The sequence below is a fragment of the Euprymna scolopes genome, chromosome 12 (assembly GCF_053919585.1).
Source record: "Euprymna scolopes isolate OS-2025 chromosome 12, ASM5391958v1, whole genome shotgun sequence".
Classification (NCBI taxonomy): domain Eukaryota; kingdom Metazoa; phylum Mollusca; class Cephalopoda; order Sepiida; family Sepiolidae; genus Euprymna; species Euprymna scolopes.
In genome coordinates, this window is record NC_136493.1 from 26,956,193 (window position 1) to 26,981,359 (window position 25,167).

General features: G+C 30.9%; 1 protein-coding gene across 2 annotated transcripts in view; it reads right to left on the reverse strand.

Annotated features, from left to right (window-relative positions):
- LOC145291217 (kinesin heavy chain) overlaps positions 1 to 25,167 on the reverse strand; it is a 134,730-nt gene that overhangs the window by 7,812 nt on the left and 101,751 nt on the right. The window contains exons 14-22 of one of the 2 annotated variants that reach the window (XM_080136804.1): positions 20,966 to 21,115; positions 18,881 to 19,072; positions 16,424 to 16,541; positions 13,506 to 13,680; positions 12,672 to 12,834; positions 11,196 to 11,267; positions 9,572 to 9,685; positions 8,883 to 9,019; positions 5,782 to 5,861 (exon numbers count right to left, since the gene is read on the reverse strand). In XM_080136804.1, the coding sequence (XP_079992930.1) occupies positions 5,782 to 5,861; positions 8,883 to 9,019; positions 9,572 to 9,685; positions 11,196 to 11,267; positions 12,672 to 12,834; positions 13,506 to 13,680; positions 16,424 to 16,541; positions 18,881 to 19,072; positions 20,966 to 21,115 (1,201 nt within the window). Of the gene's footprint in view, positions 1 to 5,781; positions 5,880 to 8,882; positions 9,020 to 9,571; positions 9,686 to 11,195; positions 11,268 to 12,671; positions 12,835 to 13,505; positions 13,681 to 16,423; positions 16,542 to 18,880; positions 19,073 to 20,965; positions 21,116 to 25,167 lie in introns of both variants that reach the window. The other variant, XM_080136803.1, reaches the window with a different exon arrangement.

Here is a 25,167-nt window from a genome sequence, read left to right on the forward strand (position 1 = left end):
ACTCACCAAATAACCCATCTCTTACTAAGCTTCTATTACTTTCACCCTTTCTTAGTGTTTACTGAATCAAACCTTGCTCTTATATAACTGCATCACTTTCACTTCTATAAGAACTACGTATGTGCAATTTAATATTGAAAGCTGATAGGGCCCATGGTTTTTAGAGTTGGTTTATAATTTATAATTTTTTATAGTGTTTGAAACATTAATGCCTGAAATTAATTTCTAATGTATTTTCATGTTAAAAAAAAAAAACGTTATGGAAAATGGTTTCACAACAATTATGAAAACTTAGAAATTCAGCTAAATTTGGAAGTTAAATGAATTACAAAAACTCCTTGAAAGTAAAAATTTTCTGAAACTATTTCACAAATAATCAGTAATGTCTTCATATACTGAACAAACAAAAACACCTTATTTTTACAAAAAAAAAAAAAAAAAAACATTTGATAATTATCCCCCAAAAGCAAGTTTAGTAAGAGAAATCAACTTTCGCTAGATCCTAATAAACAAGCCGAAAATGTCAAAATTCCAATTTTATTTTTAAATTTGTACAGAAATTGAACCATTATATCTTAATTTCTGTATTTTTTAAGATTATGAAAATATTCATTAATTTAGGTAATCCTATTTTGTTTGAATAAAAAGTACTTATTTAATGTTTTTTTTTTTACAATGGAATCACCACTTATCAAGGCCCAGAGGCCACTTGAGGATAAGGGTTAAAGAGTGTACAGTGGTCAAAAGGACAATATAGTAATCATTAGAAGTGGAAATTTGGTAAATTGGATAACTTAAGGGGAATGACTTATCAAGAACTTGTTTACGTTGGACTTGAAGACGGCCACATTGTAGTCAGTTGGAATGCAGATAAACGGAAGAGAGTTCCACAGATATGCAGTTCTAAGAAAGAAGCTTTGTTCATGGAATCCATGTTTTGGTTCAGAATTTTTTTTTTCTTTTTTTTTTTTTTTTTACATGACTCGATTTATTCTTAAGTGTGTTGTAATGATAAAATAAAAATGCATTTTAAGTGTGAAAAAAGTTAATTCACTGATTACACTGACAATTTATTCATTGCAAAAATAAATTAAAACAATTAATAATTGAATACGGCATGTGGGATGCAAATCCTGTCTTTTTTTTTCTTTTTTTTTTAAACAATGTTGCCGAAACCCTACTTCTCCAAATTAACCTTAGTAGAAATAATCTCATTTTTAAAATTAATTTTTTTCTTAGAGATTCTGGATCTCAATTTTATTTTTATTTTCAAGATTGTAAAAAAATTCTTATGCTGATGTTTACACATTCATGCATACAAGGAAAATATATTACATTTGAAATTTTTATGAGAATTCTTATTGAAATCACATGAAATATTTTTTGCAATTATATTTTTTTTTAGTGAAAACATTAAATAAACAATGCTTAATTCGATGATAATATTGTTAGTTTGAGAAATTATTTTTTCTTCAAGTTATATTGATTTCATAAATACAGACGTTAGGAGCTTTTTTCATAATGTTTCTGAAATATTTAAAAAATACAATGCTTTATTTTCATAAAAACCAAAAATAATTTCATGCATTTTTTAGTACTTAAAACTATCATTTTAATAAAAGGTGTTTCTTGTTTATACACACTAATACATTTTCATTAGAATAATAAAAAAAATAATGGGTTTATTATATTCTGTGAAAATTTCATTAACACTGGTTTGAATTTTTGTGAATTTAAGTGAAGGAAAGGGTTAAAATGTTTATACATTTTGCGGATGGGCCATACATTTTGCATGTACTTATTAACAATCCCAAGTAATAAAGAAAAAAAAAAAGAAAATACTGGAACAGTACATTACAAACAAATGGAAATATCACTACAAATAGTAATACTATTTAGCCTGGAGAGAGAAAAAGAGAGAAGCAAGAGATTAATTTGGATTTTGGAAAATATTTTACTGCTTTTTAAAAACGCTTTCTGATTCAAAATAACTCAAGCTCAATGGGTAACCCAATGGGCTAGACATTTTTTCTAGTAAATTTTTTTTAAAATAGCTAATAAATGTATCAGTATCTTATTTCAACAAACATTTGTTAGATTAAGTAAATCATGATGTTCTAATACAAGTTAACAAGCTTAAATTCAAAATGTCAGTAATCTGTCTGCTCTCATTCACTGCTTGACTCCCCGCACACCCAACTGCATCCAAGTTATTAATAGTCAACAGCAATACATTTCATCTGCACTTCTTTAATGAACTCTACCAATGTTTCAGTACTTGAATATTACGTTCCCACAACTTTGTTCTTCACTATACTAGAATATGAAAGGAATTTAAATGTCATTGAAATTAAATGTTTAAGAACTATTCTTGGAGTAGTAATTTCAAGAGACAAACAAAATTGCAGATATAAAAAAAAAGCTTAATATTAATAGATCCATCAAAGATGTTAAAAAAAAAAATTAAAAAAACGGGTTTGGACATATTTCATAGCTACCAGGTTCCAGCTATCATAGGCTGACCCGATAAAGGTTGATATTGGTATACCGTTCTTGACAACTGAAAGATTGACCCACATCTGTGATAAATGGCAAAATTTTGTTCTCAAGCATGTGGCGAAGCTATATGGAGTATGAAAAATAAATGTTTCTAGAGAAGGTTAACATCTGGACTATTTTGCAGACCCGTTCAAAGATTTTCGCTTTTTTTTTTTCAATAGAAATGACTGCATGATCCCTAAGCATTGACATGAAAGTTATAAGTGTAAATAAAATGTTGACGAATTTGCATATTATGCTACACATTTTGTAGATGCTGCAAGATCAGTCATTAATGATGAACAAGTTTCACAGCAGGTTTTGAGTTTTAAGTCATCAGACCTGCTATATCAGCAGCCCAAAAATTTTATATGTGTGTGTGTGTGTGTGTGTGTGTGTAAGAAAATACCTCCTTCTTGAATGTAACTGTTATAAAGGAAAATAACTGGAAAGCAAAGAGTTATCTTCCCTGGATCGGCAGGAAAAAGACTTTTCAAGGTGGCCGACACAGCATTTCACACAATCTGTTGCTCTAACGTTTTACTATTTTTCTGTTTAAATAAATAATTTACTGCCAAAACGATGTCTTGTAATTCCCACATTTAACAACCAGTTATATTCCATGACAACATAACAGTAACATTGTGCTATGGATCACAAAAAGCAGGATATAAGATATTGTCAGTTTCCCCCTATACACAAAAATCCTGCATACTTAGAATAATTCACTGTTCCAGGAGATAAGAAAAACGTGTTCTACACATGAGGTCGTTACTCGAAATAACCTGGTTTTGTTTTAAACATTTTAACAATATTCATAAAATAATGTAACCACATTCACCCTAGTCAAATTGAGCTGGCTTCTTCTTTGGCCTACACCACATTCCAAACCATGACCCGTTTCCCATGCATAGTGGCCATAATCAAGATTATACCAGACGGTTAAATAATTTAAATTATAGAAATTTATTCATTACTTTGTTAAATAAAAACATTTGATAGAATATAAAATTTTTCTAATGATTTTCAGAATAAAAATGTAACAAAGACATTTGATATCTCCACGTGAAATTTGTTACTGAATATCATTTTTAGGTACTTATGCGTCCATATCGTTACAATAAATCCGAACTTTCACAAGAATTTCTGGCCAGATAAACAGGAAATACATAGCTCGTTTGTTAATGTGAAGTGACTTCTAAACAAAACGGATTTAAATCACAATTGCTACCAAACACTCAAAATATAATCAAAACTTTGTAACTGACACACAGATTGAACATTAAGAAAAAAAAAAAAAAAAAAAAAAAAATGACATGTTTAGCAATTTTTTTTAGCAATGTTTCCAAGAGAAACTTTTTATTGTCATAATTTTTAAAAATTTGAAAAAAAAAAAATTCAGAAAGGTGAAAAATTATTCTCCATATTTTCTGTCGATAACTTTCAGTAACGAGAAAGTTTCAACAGGAAAGTTTCAACAATGCTCATATTCTGATTTTTAGATTTTCACTTTGCGATATCCAAGTGAAATATATGTTTCGTTATCCAACAACAAAAACATGCACGTCTTCCAGCGACACTGGTCCAAACAAAAACTCTTCTCATCACTAATTTCTCAACCAAATGATTCTGATGTTAAGAGACTTTCAGAGTTCTTTCTTACAGACAGGCAAAGCATCCATCTCATATAGATGGACAAATGACAAATCATTTGTAACTCTTACAGGATTTCAACTTCTGATCTTTTCAAATTTGATAACAATAACCTTCAAAGGGTTGTTCGTAATGTGACGTATGTTATAGTCACATGACTAATCTTATTTGACACCTGCAACTATTAAAAAACATTTTAGATATTTTTCAGATGCAAACTTATACCTTGATTAATTTATAAAAAAAAACTAGCTATACGTAAATGGCATTATCCAAGTTGTAGTGAAGTATTAGTTTTCAATTTTTCTTGAAAAGAAAAAAAAAAAAAATTTGTTGTAAGGTATCCAACTCTTCTATTCTTCAATTATAAAAATATGAGTTATCCCCTTCGCTGATTGGGGGGGGGGGGGTATGGAGGGTGATTATTTAAAATTGTTATATATTAGTCTAGGTTGAACTAAGTAAAGTATGCTATTAAATCGCCAATAACATGATGCAATCATAAATAAAAATTGGCTAGTCAGCAGCAAAGTTTATTTGCATTTGGGTTTAAAAATTTGATAGCATAACTAAACCCAGCATAAGGTATACCAAAGAGGTTTTCATTTTATTAGAAGACAGCATTCTATATCCATGTTTCTGCTCCAGTCTACCAGATGAGGTAATGACAACATTTATCAGATCCACATTCAAAATTGCATTGGCCAAAATATTTAGAAGGCTGTTGGTTGGTTGGTTGTTTTTGTTTTACGGCATATCAACCCATCTCGGGTTATTTAATGCCGAATCCAAAAATTTTGAAGAAAAATTTTTTTAATAGAATATATTTGTTGTTTTCACGTCGGTTTCTATTTAACCCACAGTTGGGACCCTAACAGGTACTACCACTCCGGGTCAGAGTGGACCGGGGAGCAATGGTAATTAAAGGGTGGCTCAACACTCCCCAAAACCCACAAGCTGGGGCCTCACCACTGGATATAGTTTAAGATCATATCCAGGACCCCCATTGAGGGACTTTTACCCTTTGCAGGGGGGCAGTCAGCGTATTCTAATGCCCCATCGACAGTGCCTATTTAGAAGGCATATCGACGTTCATATGTCTTTTTACATGGCTTGTTGCACTTTATTTTTGCCAATAAATTTGGTTTGATTTATGTGAGCGTTCTAAAAGTAATGCCTTCTATTTTTTCTTCTGACCAAATGGATCAGAGGGATTGCAAATTGCATAGTTATGATGACAACTTATGCATTCATGACCTGAAAGTTTTATCTCTGTTGCAAATATTGACGGTGTGAGATTCTAGGAAAGCCACTCCTGTCATGGACATGTGTCAGAAGCAGAGATGCATCATTGAATTCTTGGCAGAAGTGTAGTGAAAATGGTGCTGACCATGTAGAAAAATAAATTCTTTAGCACAAAAGATTGCTTGTTTTAATGGTACGACTTTTGTCTTCGTAGCTCTCCAACTTTTGGAGTTCAAAAACGATTTTACTTTTGGAACGATGCTTGTATGTTAGATAAGATTTAATAATCTGTGGAGAAAAATATTTAAATAAAAGAAAAAGAAAAAAAAAACGTTTATTACTTACCTATTTGTGCAGCATGTCCTCGGCGAGCGAGGTTCTTCTGGCGAACAGCTTCCTTGATTCTATCCACCTCGTGCTGGTACCTACCATTTTCAAAAGTGCTATTGTTAATTCAAGTACCAAATGGTACTGCAGTTTCCATACATTAAAGAAAATTTAGATTAATGTAATGAGGTGGCAAGTAATCGGTATAAATCTCCCAGCATATGATTATTAGATGCAAGTAAAAAACTTGTGGAATATTAGTAATACTCTATAAAGCCTGCCAACTTGGAGGTTTGGATCATATTTACATCATCCAAGCACAAGTTGAGAGCCGGGCCAACGTTAAAGAGAAAGGTTAAATAAGCAAGGCGAATAGAATTCAAATGAGATGATACAGTCATTAGAAGAAAACCTTTCACCAAATGTCCAGTTATTTTTATTAGACTGACATTGTTTAACAAAAGATAGTGATTTTAGTAATACTGATAATTTGATTACCAAATCAAATAAATATTTGGTGCCTACACAGTACAGGTGAAAATCGTGGTTCCAAATAAATTAACAGGAAAAACTGATATACTTACATATCATATAAAAATAGGTATCTACATTAAAAATTATGAAAAATTATCAAGTATAATTTTAATTAAAAGTAAAAATCAGTTTTATTATATTTTGCCCATCAGCCATTGATAAGAGTGGAAATCTCAAAGCAGTGGGAGATAAGTCAGTGTTATTCAACCAAGCTATAATAAATCAGCAAAATATGAAAAACGATTTTTGATGTAACTCTGGCGCTTCTTTATTATAAAGAAAATATTGAATTTTAAGTGAAACAAATGGTACCTACGTAATTATCAGGTCTCAAATACTAACATATCCAAAAATTACAAAAACGATACGGTAGAAAAATAATTATTAATGAAAAAAGAAATTTGTGAAACAAAGAGTTACACTTATGTTACGCTTACTAAAAGAAAAGAAATAAATTAGTAAGGGAAATAATTAAGTTCTGTTGCTTACGTAATTCAAAAGTCGAACAAATTTTATTCCTCATCCAAATTTTATCGGAAACTGTTGTTCATTATTAATTATTTTTCTATCTTATCGTTTTTCATAATATTTGGATATGTTACTATTTACAACATGACAATTACATAGATACCATTTGTTTTACTTAAAATTCAATTTTTTTTATTACAATATAGAAGCACCAAAATTTCTACTTTCTAAATTTTTGGCGAAGATATTTATTTTTGCATGATACACAAGTATATCAAAGAATGTTTATTTTGAATGTGATTTTTACTCGTGCCTAATACGGTATAAGCAATAAATATTTATATAAAAATGGTTGAATTTTGTATTGTTCACAAAATAGAGTTCAAGTAACTGGAAAAGATGGCTATTTAATAGAATATATATGTTTAATATGCCAACAGTTATAAAAGTCTGAATACAATTTAAGAAGTTTAATATAAATTTTCATGTACCTTTAAAAAAAAAAAAAAAAAAATGCAATAGATTTTGATGTTCAATTTAAAAACTTGACTGATGAAATTTAAAGTGCCAGATTTAATAAACTGTTTTCATGGAAATCATTTATGGAAATCTTAAATTTCTTTCATTCTATAACGAATGTCAATGTGTATTTATTATATAAATAAATAGAAATCTTTCTCATCACACCAAGATTAGCAATTAAAAAAGTGCCCTTTTCTAACTCTGGATGAAATCATTTCAAGTGGTGAGGGAACACAAGAAAGCAAATAGCAAGTCAGACAGTCCTTGCCACCAGAAATGAATTTGGAAAGAAATTTTTAACTCTAAATTAAAAATCAATCGTGGATGTGATTTTTCTTTAGGTCATCAGAAATGATAATTCATATATGAAAAATTAAATTACTGAGTATTCTTTTTATATGAATATCAGTGAGAACATTGGCTGAGCATTATATTTTGCTCCATTCTTTATGGAGGATGTACACTAGTAACAAAATGTCTTCTTTTTCTTCATATTTCTTATGCAAAATGTTCAGTTTTTAATTCATGAACTTTATCAGGAGAACCGTCTGCCACCACACAACTTACTATATCTGCTCAATGGCTTAGAATTCTAAAAATTACTGCTTATTTATCAGTATGTAGAAATATTTATGTAAAAATATTGTTAATAAATATTAAACTTAGAAAAGGATTAAAACGGTAAAAAAAGAAACTTTAGAGCTGTCCAAAATTCAATCTAATCAAAAAACAAAATTACAAAATATTTTTATGATGTATGTACCAATCATCGAATGAAAATGTCACATTCCAAAAACCACGTAAATTGATCAAAGTTTTTTTGTTTTTTGTTTTTTACAAAAGAAAATTGTTTTTAAGCGATTAATGTGAAATTGTTAACATAAGGCTGATCTCGCAAGTTTGAATTATTGTGGAGCCATCTGCCCTTATTTTTAAAAACAGTAATGAGATTTCTTTTGCTTCCCCATAAAATTTGATCCTTTTAGTTAAAAAAAAGATATTTTCGTTCTGTGACAGGTGTGTACATCAAAGATTATTTTCTTTATTTTTGCTTTTTAATTAGGTCGAATTCTGGACATGTACCAAAACTTATTTTACAATTAAAAATCATTTGAATACTCAACTAAAAGCAAAATGGTGCAACCAATGATCAAAATTTATCTGAGACAGAAATTTAACTCAGCATATCTAAATAGCAGAAAGGGTCTACTATCTTCACAGTATTATCACCTAGTACCATCTGAGAGGGGGCGAAAATGTATAATTGTAGGGATGGAAATGTATATTAATCTCACACCATCAGCTTTGTTGATTATTCTGATTTTAATAAGATTCAAAGATTTATCTAATACTAAATTAAAATTTAATAAATGAAACATTTCTAAATAATTACCAATTAAAAAGTTCTGCAATATTTACTAATATCAATGAAAACAAATTATTCTTAATTAACCAATTACACATAAAGCACAGAAGAAAGATCAAACGGGTAAAGAGACTCGTTACAAGGTTGGGGAGGGAAATGAGAGGAGAAAGAGAGAGGAGAAACAAGTAGCAGACAATTGTTTGTAAAAGATAAAGGACAAATATAGTACCTTTTTCTATCTCTCATAGCGCCTTCCTTGGCATCCTTGAGAGCAGATTCCAAGGACTTGACTCGCTCCATAGTAGCACGTAACCTTTTCTCCAGCTTGGGCAACTCACAGCGCAAGTCAGCATTGTCTCGAACAAGCTAGCATATAACAAATGTTTAATTAATAATTAAGTTTTAAGGAAATGAAAAAAATAAAATATAATATTTTTTCACCCTATCTTTTACCATTAAATCTTAGCTTGTTTTTTTTGTTTTTAAATAAAAACTATTTTTACTAAGTCACCACTTATTAAAAAAGCCACTAAAAACCAAGGTTAACAAAATTAATCAATAGTTAAATTTTTGTTATAGGAAAAATGAATGGAATGAATAAAATTGGATTTCTGATGACAGTTCACAAGTGTTTGAAATTAAATTTGAAAATGAACAAGTTTAACTCTTTAGAGAAGCAATCTTGTGGTAACATTTTCCACAAACAGGAAGTTATTGGAAAGAAACTTTATAGAAATTTCATTTATTTAATAATTTAATTCTTTCCACAGACAAATTATAAAATGTATTTCCATGGTAAAAAAAAAAAAAAATTGTTAAAGATAGTCTGAAATTTGAAACTTTAAATTAGCAATGTAAATAATTATAAGTGTTAATAGATATCGACAAATCAAGTGTTGAAATAAAAATAAAACCAACCTGCTTGTGAACCTTGGTCAATTGCTCAAGATTATTTTCTAAGAAAGAGATCTTTTGTTTCTGGGCTGCATTACCGCCAGTATCTTCATCTTCTTCCTCGGTCTTGCTGCATGACTGCAAATGAAACAAACCTTCCATTAGACATGTGAAATTTAAAAACAATTAAAAAAAAACAAAAAAACTTGTAAGTTAAAAGAAAAAAATTTTTTAAAAAGCTCTTGGGTAAAAAAATAATTTATATCATTTGTAAATATTTAAGTAAACATTCATTTAATAACTTAAATAAACACGTTTAAAAATGATGTAATTGATTGAAAAATATCAAAGAATTCAAATTGCTTTAAGTACACATAAAACAGAATTGTTAAAAAGGTGTTCACAATGAAGTAGAATGTTAATCTTGAGTTTTACTTTCATTGCTCTCCTTATTTTGTCCTTTAGTCCTCACATTCCATGAGCGATGTTTTTTATAATGGGGAAAGAATTGCTATTTTCTAGGTCGGAATCTATACATATTACACTTAGCTAGTTGGCTAGTTGTTTTTGATTCTGAAGTAGGTTATATATATATATATATATATATATATATATATATATATATCTCCTTACATCAAATGACTTCATGCCTTGTCTGGAGCAATTTCCATAAAAAAAATCATAGGTCATATAAATCAATTTGTTATCTAATTCATGTTTTTTTCACATGATGACCTTTATTTGTGATTGTTAGTTCACAATCATTTTACTATTTCATCCATAGCTGGATTCATGCCTTTCTTAAGATTGTTACTGAAAGTGGTGCACTAGCCAAGGTAGAAAACTAGCAAGACAAGTCCAAAGCTTTTTTTTTTTTTTTTTTTTTACATGGTGGTCACCACTTATCAAGGCCCAGGAGCCATTCGGGAATTATTGCTGCACCTATAACACTAAATGTTCATTTAATATTTTAAATATAAAAAAAATTTTTTTTTCAAATATTAATATAGCATGCAAGAAACTTATATATATCCTCTACTCTATAATAAAGAGCAATGTGTATTTAAGGATGGATATACACACACACACCCTGTAAGGGTAGCTGTACGTGTAATTGTTAGGCAAGGGTTTTGCAATCCCCAACCACACCTCTCCTGAATTGGCACTGCTTGAGTCCAGTGGCAAGAAGTCCAGGACGACTGAAAACTATGCCGAGATAAGCAGAATGTATACGGCACCTGGAATTAAATGGTCACTCATTTTAGTACTGACCAGGCTCAATGTTGCTTAACTTCAGTGATCTAAGGTGTGTCAACGTGGTTATGCTACACAGAGAGAGATGCACACAGAAGTTAATTAAACAAAAAAACTGGCAGAAAAATCCATTCAATATTTAGGAAAATTCAAAAAGCAAATCTATTTCCATAATTTTTCTATTTGCTTTTGTTTGTTTTTTTTTTAACTTTTTCTTTGTTCCATCTTATAATTTTAATTCAGTTATTTTATATATGAATAATATTTGTGCGAACACAGGTAAAGAGTAATTTTTTTCACCACTTCTGACAGTGTACACTGTGTGTATGTGCATACATATATATATACGTACACATAAATACACTCATGTACATATTAGAAAAACAATATTTACCTTTTTAACTTTGTTTTGTAGATCTTGTACAAAAAGTTTTCTAAGATTATGTAATGTTTGCAGTTCCTTTGCCTTAAATAGAAAAAAAAAAAACAAGCATTTAAAAGAAAAATAATAAAAAGAAAATCAATATTTAATATTTTCCACATAATATTAACACTTCTCTACCTTTTAAAATAATCAAAAGAAATTTACATACATATATATATATATATATATATATATATATATATATATATCAATGATGTTTATGTGTGTGTCCACACATTAGTTGTCAATGATTTACTTCTGAGCAAAATTAATAGCATTAGCATATCAAAAACCTGTAGATTCTTGCAGATGTTTTTGCCTGGTTTTAAATGATTCAAACTTTTATAATAAAGGGTTGTAGTATTAAATTTAATGCTGGAAAATTTTTTATAACTACCTGTTTTACTTTTGTAAACAATTGTTAGAATAGGGGATTATACTCGTTCATTCAATGTGATCTTCCCCACAACAAATATCGTCGTGAAAATATGAAGTGATTTTCTTCATGAAATCACTATCATTTATATTGGTTTTAATATATTGCTTAAGGTTATCTTTAACCGAGTCATTTCAAGTCTTCTTCAGCTTTTTTGTCAATTACCATCGATTGAAATGTATATACATCTATTTATCCAATCAGGGCTTTGTTCAACATGGCCATGCCACCATAAGCGATTGTAATGCATAGCTGACTCCAGTTTTGGCAGCTTCAGTCTTAATAGCAGGGAGTCAGAACTATCGTAAAGATACAAATTGCAAATACACAAAACCACAGCACTTTTTCTATTTGCCTCATCACAAGGGCAAAGTTAAACCCTTGATCAGCTTTTAATGTGGGGAAAATCTACTCCCTTATTAAAAAAAAGGGCACAAAATAAAAACTGCCTTAGTCTAGAACAGGACCTCCCAACCTTTTTCGGCAAAGACCACTTGAATACCTACTACCATCCCCTCCTTACATGCGTTCTTACATAATAATGTTCGTAGTAATGATAGTACCTAATTAAAGTGAAAATAAATTGAATATTCATAATAGTTTATTCAACAAAATTCTGTCAATCGAATAGGAACAGTAACAACTATAAATCAAGTTGGTCAATTAATATATCAAACCATTGCTAATACAATAATCAATAAAATAAAAATAATCACAGGAATCACCGACCAATGTGCAGATTATTGTTGATGATTAGCAATAAGTTGAGAAACAGTAATGTTACTAGATAAATTTGGCCACTGCCCACCTAAAGTCTCGTAACACACTCCTGGTGAGCGGTACAGACCTCATTGGAAAACCCTGGTCTAGAAGGACTCCTCCTTAAAGAATGTAGGGATAACATTACAATAACAAGGCAGAACAAGATCTATATGCCGCTCAACATATTTGCTAGCCAAATTTCATTAAACATGCGAAAACTGAAAAAGCAATAGGAACTAAAAGCATACCACAGTTTCCTCAAGTCCTTTAAGATCTTGTTTCGCTTGTTCTCGGCGATCGATCTGCAATGACAATTCAGCCAACTTGGATGATTTCACGACCTCGTCTTGCTTCAGTTTGTCATAATCAGATTGGAGTTTTTCCAGCGCCAAATTAAGTCTCTGGTTATCACTAAAAAATAAATTTAAAATAAATACATTTTAAAAAATTAGAAAACAAAATGTTAGCAATTTTGGTACTTATACAGAATAAGGACTGTGCTATAGTCAGAATTTTCTAGACAGTTTACATAAAACACTGAACCAAGGAAATCGCAGTAGCCAACATCATTGGTTTACTATAAATACTTTGATTTGAACAAAACGTCTATTCTCCATAACTACCGACATAAAGAAAAACTTAATTTATTGGATATTTTTATGAAAGATTAAAAAATGTATATGAATAAGAGTTACAAGATTTATATAAAAAAAACGATTATGTATTGATCTTTTAGTTCATTTAAACAAAACCATTCTACATTGGATCCTTCTTCTAAAATATTTAATCATAACGTACAAGGTATTTTTTGAAGGCTTACAATGCAGGAATATAAAGCAGATAAATAAATGGTAAATAATTCAATCATTTTTTTTTTTTTTTAAATTTATATTTATTTACCTATCTGAATTTTTTTAACTGTAGATGGTACTTATTCCAAAGGTCCTTTCGGGTAATAACCCATCAACAGTGGAAAAACAATTTACAGTTTAGAGAGAGGATTTGTTTTTCCACTGTTGATGGGTTACTACAATTTTTATAATAGATAAATCTAATTGGTAAAACCGAGAGGAAAAACTTACTCTTTAAGATTTTCAACAGTCGCCTGCTTCTCTGAAATTTCATCTCGTAAGGATTGAAGTTGTTTTTGGTGCTGTTCGCGGTGCATTTCCATTTGTTGTTCAAGAACTTCTCGGGTTTCACTCGCTTGACTGCTTTCCTTCTCCCGTTCGGTCAAAGCAGATAAATGCATTTGTTCTGTGAAAATAACAGGATTTTATTTATAGGCGAGCACAAAAGGTTTAAAGAAATGTGAAATGTAACATTTTAGCAACTTACCTATAGATAGGAATAATGAGCAATGACACTGATTTGTGTCAATTTCTTTAGCAATATGAATTTTGTTAATTAAACTTAACTAAAATTAAGCCATTTTAATGAAGATAAAGAATTCAGCAATAACTGGTAAAAAACAAGATAAAACTACAAAGAAAGCATCTCCAAATTAAACTCATCTAACAAAAGCATAAACAAAACTCAAAACATAAGTGCTCCTAAAAATTGGAGATACTCATAACAAGTATGACCTACGATCCTGCTGAGATTGTTTGCAACTGAGGTCGCCAAGGTCAGTGAACAATGTGATGGATGAAACTGTTAAAAAATATTTTCTAACATTTAGAAGCGAGCAAGCATCTCAATTTGAGAAAGAGAAAAAGTATTAATTTAGAATTTTCTGATTTAGAAAAAAAAGGAGTAAGAAAAGTTATTGGTTTAAAATTCATGTATGCAAAAGGGAGGAGAAAGCCACAGAGATTGTTAGTATGAGCAAAAGAAAAGCAACTCGCGTATAGATAGGAATAATGAGCAGTGACACCATGATTTGTGTCACAAGTTCACTAGCAATATGAATTTTGTTAAACTTAAAATTAATTTTAATGATGAGAAAAAGAATTCAACAACTGATGAAAAACAAGAAAATTAGACTAAAAAGAAAGCATCTCCAAATTAATGTCTAACAAAAGCATAAAGAAAACTCCAAAGTTCCTTAACTAAGAGTTAGCACCAGTCAGATTCCTCAACTTGTTTCTCCATAAACATTGTTTTGTTTTATACATACTGTTGTTATTCAACAGATTCTACCAATTCTATACAATAAATTAAGGCATAATAAACATACAATTGCTCCTGCTTATTCTGTATTTGTGTGATATTTAGACACGTCATTCAAACAACTTGGGATTCTTATGTCAAGAACAAGTAGCTGTTATTTAGACTGGCATACCATTTTATTTCCATCAAAAATCTTTGTAAAAGAAAAAATTTATTTTTTCCAAACTGAAGGGCTGAGATTTAGGGAAATTGAATAATTTGTTGATATATTTACTTTTCATTGTCATTTTTTTTTTTTTAACATTTATTAAAAATAAACAAAAAACACTATAAACAACGTATTTACAATTTGAACAACTTAAACATATCTTAACTTAAGGGAACATTTTTTTTTATATTTCTCTTAAGTCTGGTAAAAAAAAAAGATAATGTTAGATATTAGCAGGGTAACGGCAAAAGTATTGCTAGTTGACAATTGTTATTATTATTGTAATATTTGTAAAAATAGAATGTTAGAGCAAAATAAATATTTACAGAGAAAATTATTTAAGATGTTTAATAGAAAAGAATGTAGAACATAAACAATAATTTAAAATAGATTGTCCTCTAGAGTCTGACGTAGGTTTACATAGCTAATTTTAAAGTGACATGGAATTCGGTAGAGGTTTGGAAAAAACATGTATGATTTGATCAATCGAATCAAGAGGGAGAGATAGTGGATAGAGGGGATCAGAATACGTTAGTCTACAACCATCGGTAATAAAAGCTGCTGAAAAGACAACCAGAGATTTGTTGATTCATTGGGACAAATCTTCTTTGCAGCTGAAGACCCGTCAAACAAGATCAGAGACGGATCAGACATTGTTTTCTCCGATTGACCTAGATAATACACAAGTTTAGACACACGTACATAATATAAACCCCTCCATATTAAACAGAACAAATATTACATATTCGTTCTGGTGTCATACAGAATTCCCAACAATATTACAATCCATCGTACCTAAATCTCACACAAATAGAGAATCACCAAGAGACATTATGCTGTGTCATACCTTAATTTGCCCTACATGAATAGTAAAACTGTTATATAACTATGTTCGAATAAATATTTGGAATTGTGAACTTTGCAGGTCTTGGCACTGTCGACAGACCAATTAATTACCCAAATCTATAACAAAGTTGTCTGGATTTTTTTAAAACAGCGTTGTTACAGAACAACCAATCAAAAAACATGGTCATCACAGCATAGTACCATACAACATATTCTTAAGGCATTTAAAAAAAATAAAAATCCAGTAAATTTTTGGAAATGTATTTTACTGAATCTTATAGTACACATTTCTTATAATAACCAAAATCTTTATACATTTATAAATATTACTGCCATTATGATTATTCTTATGAACTGTTACTATTGTTAAGATTATTATCTTGATTATTGGTGGAGCAAATATAATTTCATGTAATTTTTCATTTGTTTTTTTTTTCTTACTATAAAAAAATTTTGAAATATTTGTGGAATAAGAAAGTATTTTTGTTTTTACTGAACTTCGCTATTTTTAGAAAGGTGCTGACAATACATATTGGAATTCATCTAAGAAAATAAAAAATCCTAAGCATCTTGGAAACGATCGTACATCAAAATATTCATCATTAATTCTTGGAACTATAATACTATTGTAAATTTATCACTATTCCTACTTTCTCTCTCTCATATATATATATATATATATATATATATATGCAAATCAAGTTTTATATATCTACATTAGCACACTAATATAGAAACTGTTCATATTTCTTCTATATAAAAGGTGACTAAATTAAAGATATTTAGTATTTCCTTCATTTGATCAATTAAAAATAAAAGAGAAAAAAAACTAACCTTGAGCTTTAAGTTTGGCATACTCTTCATTAAGAGAGTCCACGTTGTCTTCCAATGATCTCTTCTTGTTCTCAGAATCTTTGATGGCTTCCTGTAAACTAGCCATTTTAGCTTCATGCTGAATAAATTAAAACAAATTATTTTAAAGTTTAAAACAATGAGAATATATTTGTATTCTCTAAATAGTTCCTTTAAATTGCAAGAAAATTTTTAAATATTTAAAAGACAGGTTGAAAACACCAAACTGACATTCAACATTTTAGTAACTTAATATGAAACTGTAACCATATTTGTGCTTAGGACAATGCAAAGTGGCTTTGCTGGTATATTCTGACATGTGATATTTTCAGATTGAAAAAAAAAAAAAAAAAAAAGCTTACAAATTTATTAAATGTAGCGAGAAACAAAATAATTAATCCCAAAAATGAAGATACTTGAATTAACAGGTATGACCTGTAACCCTGCTGAGATTATTTACAATTGAGGTTGCCAAGGTCTGTGAACAATGTGATAGATAAAACTGTCAAAAAGTATTTTCTAAAGTCTGGCAGCGTAAAAAACACAGTTGAAAATAGAAAAAGCCACTAAAAAACAGAAAATTATCTTAAAATCTTCAGTATTTATTAATAAATGTTAAGAGAGATAATATTCTGCAGGTATAAATGAAAAAATATACAAAGCTTTCCAGAAAAGAATTTTCTTTTTCCATTTACACCTTCTGGTAAAGGTGATTGACTATGGGTATAATGAGACAAATTTTGTTCTTGAAAGGAGGGGGATGGGGTAAAATTTATATGATCTAAAAAAACTGACATTCATTAATTATTTGATAAATATTAAAATTTTCATTTATATCATAATTTTTCTGATTTTTTTTTGGTAAATTACTGTATTTCTGTTGCATTTGAAAGAATGATGATACTTTAACATCTTTATTCTCAATGACAGGTATGGATAGTTGGTTGTTAGGAGGAAGATACACAAACGATAATTTGACAGGTTGATTATTGGGCTAAATTCATATCTTTTTCAGTTATTTATAATACATTTATTTGTGATCACCTTAAATGCCCCCTTGGGATGGTATCGTCACTGTAACTACACCCCAAGGGCATTTTATTCGGTCATTGTTATTTCACTGAATTGACCTAACTTTAATTACACCTGTGTAACCTTTTGCCGAAAATGATCTTTAAAATACTTTTAACTGATCTTCTTTTTGACAACTGATCAAGCCCCCCCCCCCACCATGCAGGTGCTTTATGTCAGGTTGATAATTTTTATTCAAATAACATTTAGTTACATTTGATAATTATTTCGTTGTTTCTTGCATTTAGCCAGCTGGATGCTTTTTGCGGTATACAGAGCTTAGATATTAATAACCGGACGTTATTTTTCCATTCAAAGTTAAATTTTGGGTGACAAAAATTACTTTTACTCTCATTTACCCATCCCTAAATATAAGTTTTTAAATGAATAAAACTGAATAAAAGTGTATATCATTAGAATTTTTAATATAAATACATGATAACAACATCGAGAAAATATTTATTCTCTTTATTTGTATCGAGTTCATTTCCAAGCATAAGAGCAATTTCGATAATTTACTTTTAATATAAATAAATAGTGAATGCTTCACATGCACTAGCGGGGCTACCCAGCATTGCCCAGGGAAAAGGTAAAACATTTCTATTAAAACTTCTATCTCTCAACCTCTCTTTCTCTTCTTAAACCCCTCTTTCTCCTTTGCCTAGCAAATTCTTCTCTAGTCCTTTATATAATAGACTAGCACAGCTGCTCTGCATTGCCTGGAGCAAAAGTATAACATTTTTATTAAGATTATCTTTCCTTATCACTCCTCTCCTCCAGTGTTCCCTCTTTCTTTTAAGCCCATTCCATTTCTCTCACTGTACATACAAACTCCTTTCAAGAAACAAGTCAGCATAAGGGAAGTACTTCTGTTCCATTAGTACATGAAATGGCTGAAAAAAACGACCTCCCCTGATGAAATCTGTGTCAGTATATAGTCAAAGAATGAATAATTTTTTTTAAATATTATTCATCTGGGGCAATGCTAATTAAGAACACACCAAGTTCATGGGCGTTTCTTTTGTAGTTTTCGAGTTTTAACTAGACGTACAAACACACAGATACAGACAACTGTCCTTTATATAAGCTTTTCATAGAATTAGTCTGGATTTTATTTTCGAATAAATACATAACACTAAAAAATCAAAAAGCTCTCACCCTCTCCTGCTGATAAAGACACTCAAAAATATTTTTTTTTAATTTTAGATATGCATCGAGAGCAAAGCCGATCAAGAATATACTAACTTTGTGGGTCTGTTTTGTAGTTTTTGCCTTTTAGTTGAACATACAAAACGCATAGACAACTACCCTTTATATAACAGATGGTTTTGCAAATAAAGCTAATTGTTAAAAATCAAAAAAAATTACCTGCTGAATAAGTAATTTGCAATTGGACAAATCCTTTTCGTGTTCATCGATCTTTTTCATATTGTCTTGTTGGGTAGTTTCAAGTTGACCGTTTCGGCTCACCAACGTTTTCACTTCGGATTTCATTTTACTAATATACAAACGAGCGACAGTGAATTCCTCTTCAATCTTCTCACCAGAACCAGCAGTAGGCTAGAAATGATAAAATTGTAGATATTATTATTGAGTTGCTTTTTTACACTTTAAAAAAAATTGAATTAAACAAAAGATTACATATGAAAATTAGTACAAAATTATTCAAGTCTTGCTGCAAAGTTAACAAACGAATTGCTTTAAAAACATTTAAAATTTATTTTACGGCAAGTCAATCCTTCTGAGATCATTTAATGTTGAAACTGATTATGATCAAAAACAATGTTCAGTCTACACACATGCAAAATTGATAGTGCTAAGTTGGATTATAACAAATATAAATAGGTGTTTTTTATCCTATCACATTGATGAGAAAATTTTTAATTTCAGCTCAAACAAAAATTTATTGATGGAAATTAGCATCATCAGAATCAACACACTTTTGCTGATGCAAAACAAGTGTATTTATGCCAGTAACGTAAAAATCTTGTGCTCTGGTGGCGATGAAGTTGCTGAAGGCGTTTTTGATATCGCTTAGGTTTTTTAAGCATTTCTCATGTAGAAAGTTGTCAAAATGAAAAAGTGATAGTAGGTAGGTGAGAGGTCTGGAGAATATGGCGTACGAGAGTTTCATAGTCCAATGCGTTCAACTTCTGTAGGGTCGGTTTAGCAATGTGCGGTCGGGCATTGTCGTGGAGGAGAATTGGGCCTTTTCTGTTGACTAATGCTGATTGTCAAAGTTTCTGCTGCATTTCGTCCATTTGTTGACAGTACTTCACCACCATAATGGTTTCACCTGCATTCAAAAACTAATGGATGAGACCCGTCACAGACTACCAAACAGTCAGCATGACCTTTTGGTGTAACTTTGACTTCGGGAAGTATTGTGGAGCTTTGTCAGTGTTTAACCACTGAGTTGAGCATCGCCTGTTGTCTAAAAGAACGCACTTTTCATCACAAGTCACATGATCATATACATTAAATTTAATTCAGAAGTAAGTTCTTGAACAGTTGTGTCGATTGGCTTAAACTAAGGCTCTTAATTGATCGTTATCAACATCTGATGACTGACCACTACTCATCATATTCAAGACTCGTTGCTGCCACAAAATTTCTTTCTCGTCAGTATGGCTAAACTTGCTGATGAGACTCAAACTCGTCACCACTCCATAAGTAGCCTGATATTTTACCACAAGACCATGGGGTATTATCAATTTTCATGCATGATTTTTATCGCCTTTAAATGTAAGATTGTTGATTTATTTTTTTTTTTTTATAAGCGATTCTGTGGTATTTTTTCTTATTTCTTTTCACTCCCGAGTGCTTTTTCTAATAATTAGATATATATTTTTTAAGTAGTTTTCATGTTTTTTTACCTGACTTCTATTTCTGATGGAAATGGCATTGAAACAGAATTTTGCAATTCTCAAAAATCATCTTAGAAATGATTGTATGCCAAATATTTGTTGATTTTGAATTCTTGGAACTGATATAAATGAAGTAAGTTTATTTGTTTCAACCTACTTTCTTTGTATATACATGCAATTTATTTCTCATTATAAAGTGGAATAAAATAAAAGTGATACAAGTTTCATTTTCACAATTAGACATAACGTACATACCAAGATATCTATTAACAAACCCTAGACAAGACTTGATGCAGATAACAGATTTCAAATAATGGGTCAAGATGAATTGCAGAAAAGAGTGAAACCAAGTGTAGGATGTCCTATTGATAATCACCTTGTCATGTGTGGTCTGTGGTATGCGTCTGATTGCAGAAAAACATACGTACCATGTTATTTTATTGGTAAAATTTTTTTGTTTTGCAAACTGTTATCCTCATCGTCACAGTTGTTGTTTCACCACATTTATTTCTGGGAAAAAGTGGATTTTGTTCTCCTAAAGGGAATGTTTTAAGTTTAAGGAAAAAATGTAGTGAACTGAGATTACCTTGGTTTCTGCAGCATTTCCACCAACAATCGTGCCAATGTCGCCAAGATCTTTCAACAAGTTAATCATCATATCAGTGACTCGTTTCCTGTGGTGCATCGATGAATCTTTCAACTGATCCAATTCATTTTGTAAGCTATTCAAGGTGCTCTGCAAGAGAAAATAAATATAAATAAAAGTGTGTAAGGACTCAACATGTTGCGATGAAACTTGGAATACTCAAGTCATAGATGCAAATATGATAGCAGCACAATAAAAATGGTGCTATCATTTGGCCAATTGTCCAGAATGAAGTCAAAGATTTTTATGAAAAAAAAAGAAAAGAAAAAAAAAAGTAACTTAATATATTGCTTGGCAAATTGAATAACAAAATAATTTAATATTAAGTAAACATTTTAATTATTTCCCAAAATCAAAATAATATTACCAAGTGATTCAAGGCACAGACAATGATTTAGAAAGTTCTCATGATAGATAAGTAAATGTAGAAACAGGGTGCTTACTATAAACAGATGCTAATTCAAATGGTCTATTGATGAATTACAAATGATTGGTCATTCGTAAGTTTTTTTTTTTTTAACATGGTCACCACTTATCAAGGCCTGGAAGCCATTCGGGGATAAGGGTTATTACATGTACAGTACGTTAATGTTGAGATTTGATAAAGTGTCTACTTAAGGGGGCGGTCCATCAGGAATTTGTTTATGTTGGACTTGAAGATATCCAAGTTGTAGTCAGGTGGGAAACAGGCAGAAGGAACAGAGTTCCACAGGCGTGCACGTCTAAGAAAGAAGCTTTGTTCATGGAATCTACGTGTTGGTTTTGGCACAGATAAAGAGTGGGGAAAATTTTTGACAGTGGTTTCAGCTAGACGGGTGTTTTTTGTGAAAGATCGGCGAAGGGGGGACCAGAGATTAGAGCTCAGACGAGCACTTGCCATGGAAATAACGATAAAACAAAGACATGCTCGCAACGTCTCTCCTGTGGGAGAGAGGTTGAAGGGAAGAGAAAAGGGCATCCCCACTAAGCCTATTTTGTACTCTGTCAAGGCAGGATAGGCTGTTTTTAGCAGCTCCTGCACAGATGTGGCAACAGTACTCCATCCTTGGACGTACTTGACTTTTATATAAGTAGAGAATTGCATCAGTAGTGAGATATCTTCTCGAGCGGTAAAAGGATCCTACCATTTTTCCAGCGACCTTGGCAACTGACTTGATGTACGTTTTCCATTTCAGGTCAGGAGTAAAGGTCAAGCCCAGAAGCTTATCAAAGCATGAAGCTTCCCCTAGTCGAGAGCCATCCATTTCTATTGATGCCAGATGGGGATCAGAGCGTTGATGATGTAAAGATAGGAGCTTGGTTTTAGATGCATTAAAAGTAAACAGCCACCTCTTCCCCCATTGTGCTCAAGATCAGGGGAGAGAGAATCAGAGAGAACTGTGTCATTTACGGCCTTTGATGTATTGCCATAGATGGTGGTGTCATCAGCATAGATGTCAACGAATGATTTAAGTATGTGTTTTGAGAAATCATTGATGTAGATCAGGAAGAGAGTTGGGCCCAGGATTGACCCCTGAGGGACTCCAGCATTAATACTGTGGGCCTCTGATTTCTGCCCATCAATCACTACTCTTATGAGCCTATCAGAGAGAAATGATTTAATGATCGAGAAAACATTTCCAGTTATACCGTAGCTGGAAATCTTGTGAAGTAGGCCCTTATGCCATACTTTATCGAAGGCTTTTGATATATCAGGAGCAATTGCCCTAGAAAGAAAGCCTTTGTCAAGAGATTCACTAATCCTATGAGATATAACCATTAGCACATCTGCTGTAGATCTAGCAGACCAGAAACCATATTGTATGCCATTAAGAAGGTTATTTCTGCTGAGGTAGTTGACTATTTCTCTATTTAATATAGATTCCAGCAACTTACTTATGACACACAGGAGACTTATTGGTCTGTACTGAGAGGGGGATGACTTATCACCTGAATTCTTAAATACAGGGCATACTGATGAGGTTTGTCAGAGTGTTGGGAAGCACTTCTCTTTAAGGCAACGCTTAAACAGTTTTGTAAGTATGGGGGCAAGTTCTGGTTGAAGCTTTTTCAGCATTATAATTGGAATGCCATCAGGGCCAGTTGCTTTACTGGAATCAAGGTTCTTGATTAGCTTAGCAACCTCATGCACAGATATTTGTATGTTACATAGAGTAGTAATACACACGGACGAAAAAACGCTTTGGATAATCACAGATTTCAAGGTAGTTCTACTAAAATAGCCATATTTTTTAAACCAAAGCACTTCAAGTCTTCAAATTACTACTGTTTTGTTCGGAAATGAATATACTTTCAAATGAATTAATAAATATGAATGTACATTATATATTTTAAGAGTTTTAAGCAAATAAAGTGATAAAAATGTGAACGTCATAAAATGGCGTTTTCGGTAAGGTTTTGTAATGACCCCCCCTGTTTTCTAAAGGTCCGTACCGTGATTGTATGAAGAATTTCGTCATGAAATTTGGGAACCAATTAGAAGAGGTGTTACACTTAATACTGTCAAGTGTCCGAAATATTTTTGACCATTTCTTTTTTTGTCGTGTTAAAAATAAGACTTTAATATGACGAGTATTGAACATTTTGAAAAAAAAATTCTTCGGACACCCAGTAGTAAGTAAATCAATCTTTTTACTATCTTTATCAATTAAAAGTATTGTTTTATGTTGAGTAGGACCGCGGTAATTGATAATTTAAAAGGACCTACCCGAAAAAAAAAATTGTTTCTAATTATCGAATTTGGTCAAATGAAGTTTAAGCAGCAGCAGCAGCTCCAGCCTGTAGAATCAGCGATAGCACAGTTGTAAACAAACACGCGTTCTTTAATTTTTATTCAAGAACGAATTAAGAAAAACATGAAAATATGAATATAAATGTTTTGATATGTTTAATTAGAGCTATTTTGTTATCAGAATAACATTAGTTTAGAACTATTCGGTTTTCAGAATATATAATAACAACAATCCTAACCAATTCGGCATTATAAATCTGTTGCAATTTCTCACAAATCTCGTCAAATTTAAAAACATGGTTAAAAAAACAAAATAAACTTTTTTAGATATATAGCTTGCATGCACTTTTATTCTTTAAATTAGTTTTGAACAACGAATTAAAACAATGTTTTACTGCGAACAGCCACAAATGTTTTTTTTTCAAAATCAAAATAAGTATCAAAATCTCGTTTATACATAGATTCGAAAAAGTTGTCATAAAACAAATATATAACAAATAAATGTTATCAAAGGCAAGATAAGTTACTTTTCTACCAAACTGGATATATTTTTTGTGTTTTTATTCAATGTAACATGTTTATTCAGCTCGAAAAAAATACAGTGTTTACCGTAGAAAATTAAAAATGGCGCCTGGCCCGACTCTCTTTGACACGGTAAGTTTGAGAAAAGGAGTTAAAAATAAAAAAAACTATACAAAATACTGTTAAAAACTCACCGAATATATGTCAGCCTATGTCACGGTAACATATATTGAGCGAGTTTCTAGCAGTATTTTGTCTACTTTTTTATTTTTAACTCTTTTCCCCAAACTTACCATTTCAAGAGAGTCGGGCGCCATTTTAAATTTTCCAAAACATCGGTAAACACTGTTTTCAAGCTGAATAAACGTTACATTAAATAAAAACACTAAAAAATTATCCAGTTAGGTAGAAAAGTAATTTGCTTTTGATAACATTTATTTGTTATATATTTGTTTTTTTGACAACTTTTTTGAATCTATGTGTATAGTAATACAAACCCTCAAAATCTATATCAATATTCTTGAAATTTTAAAAGCAGTTAGAAAACACATCAAACTACAATTAGGAAGCTTTTTATTTCGTTATTTTTTTTCTACTTATTAAGCGAAAGATATTTTTACAACCTGCTCCAGCGTAGTATAAACGGCCTATGGAATTAACACCTTCAACCTCGAAAATAGAAATCAACAAATTTTTGAACGCTCTTTTTGAAAAAAAGCTCTTAACTTCACCTCTAATACAAATTATGTGTGGCAAGTCTCCTCCTAAAACACTCTTTAACCCTAACAATAACACTAAGTTCGAGTGGCAAGCCCCCCCCCCAACAAAATACCTCTGTAAGCCACATACAAGCATCTAAAACAAACAAACAAAAAATAGATCCTTCCTT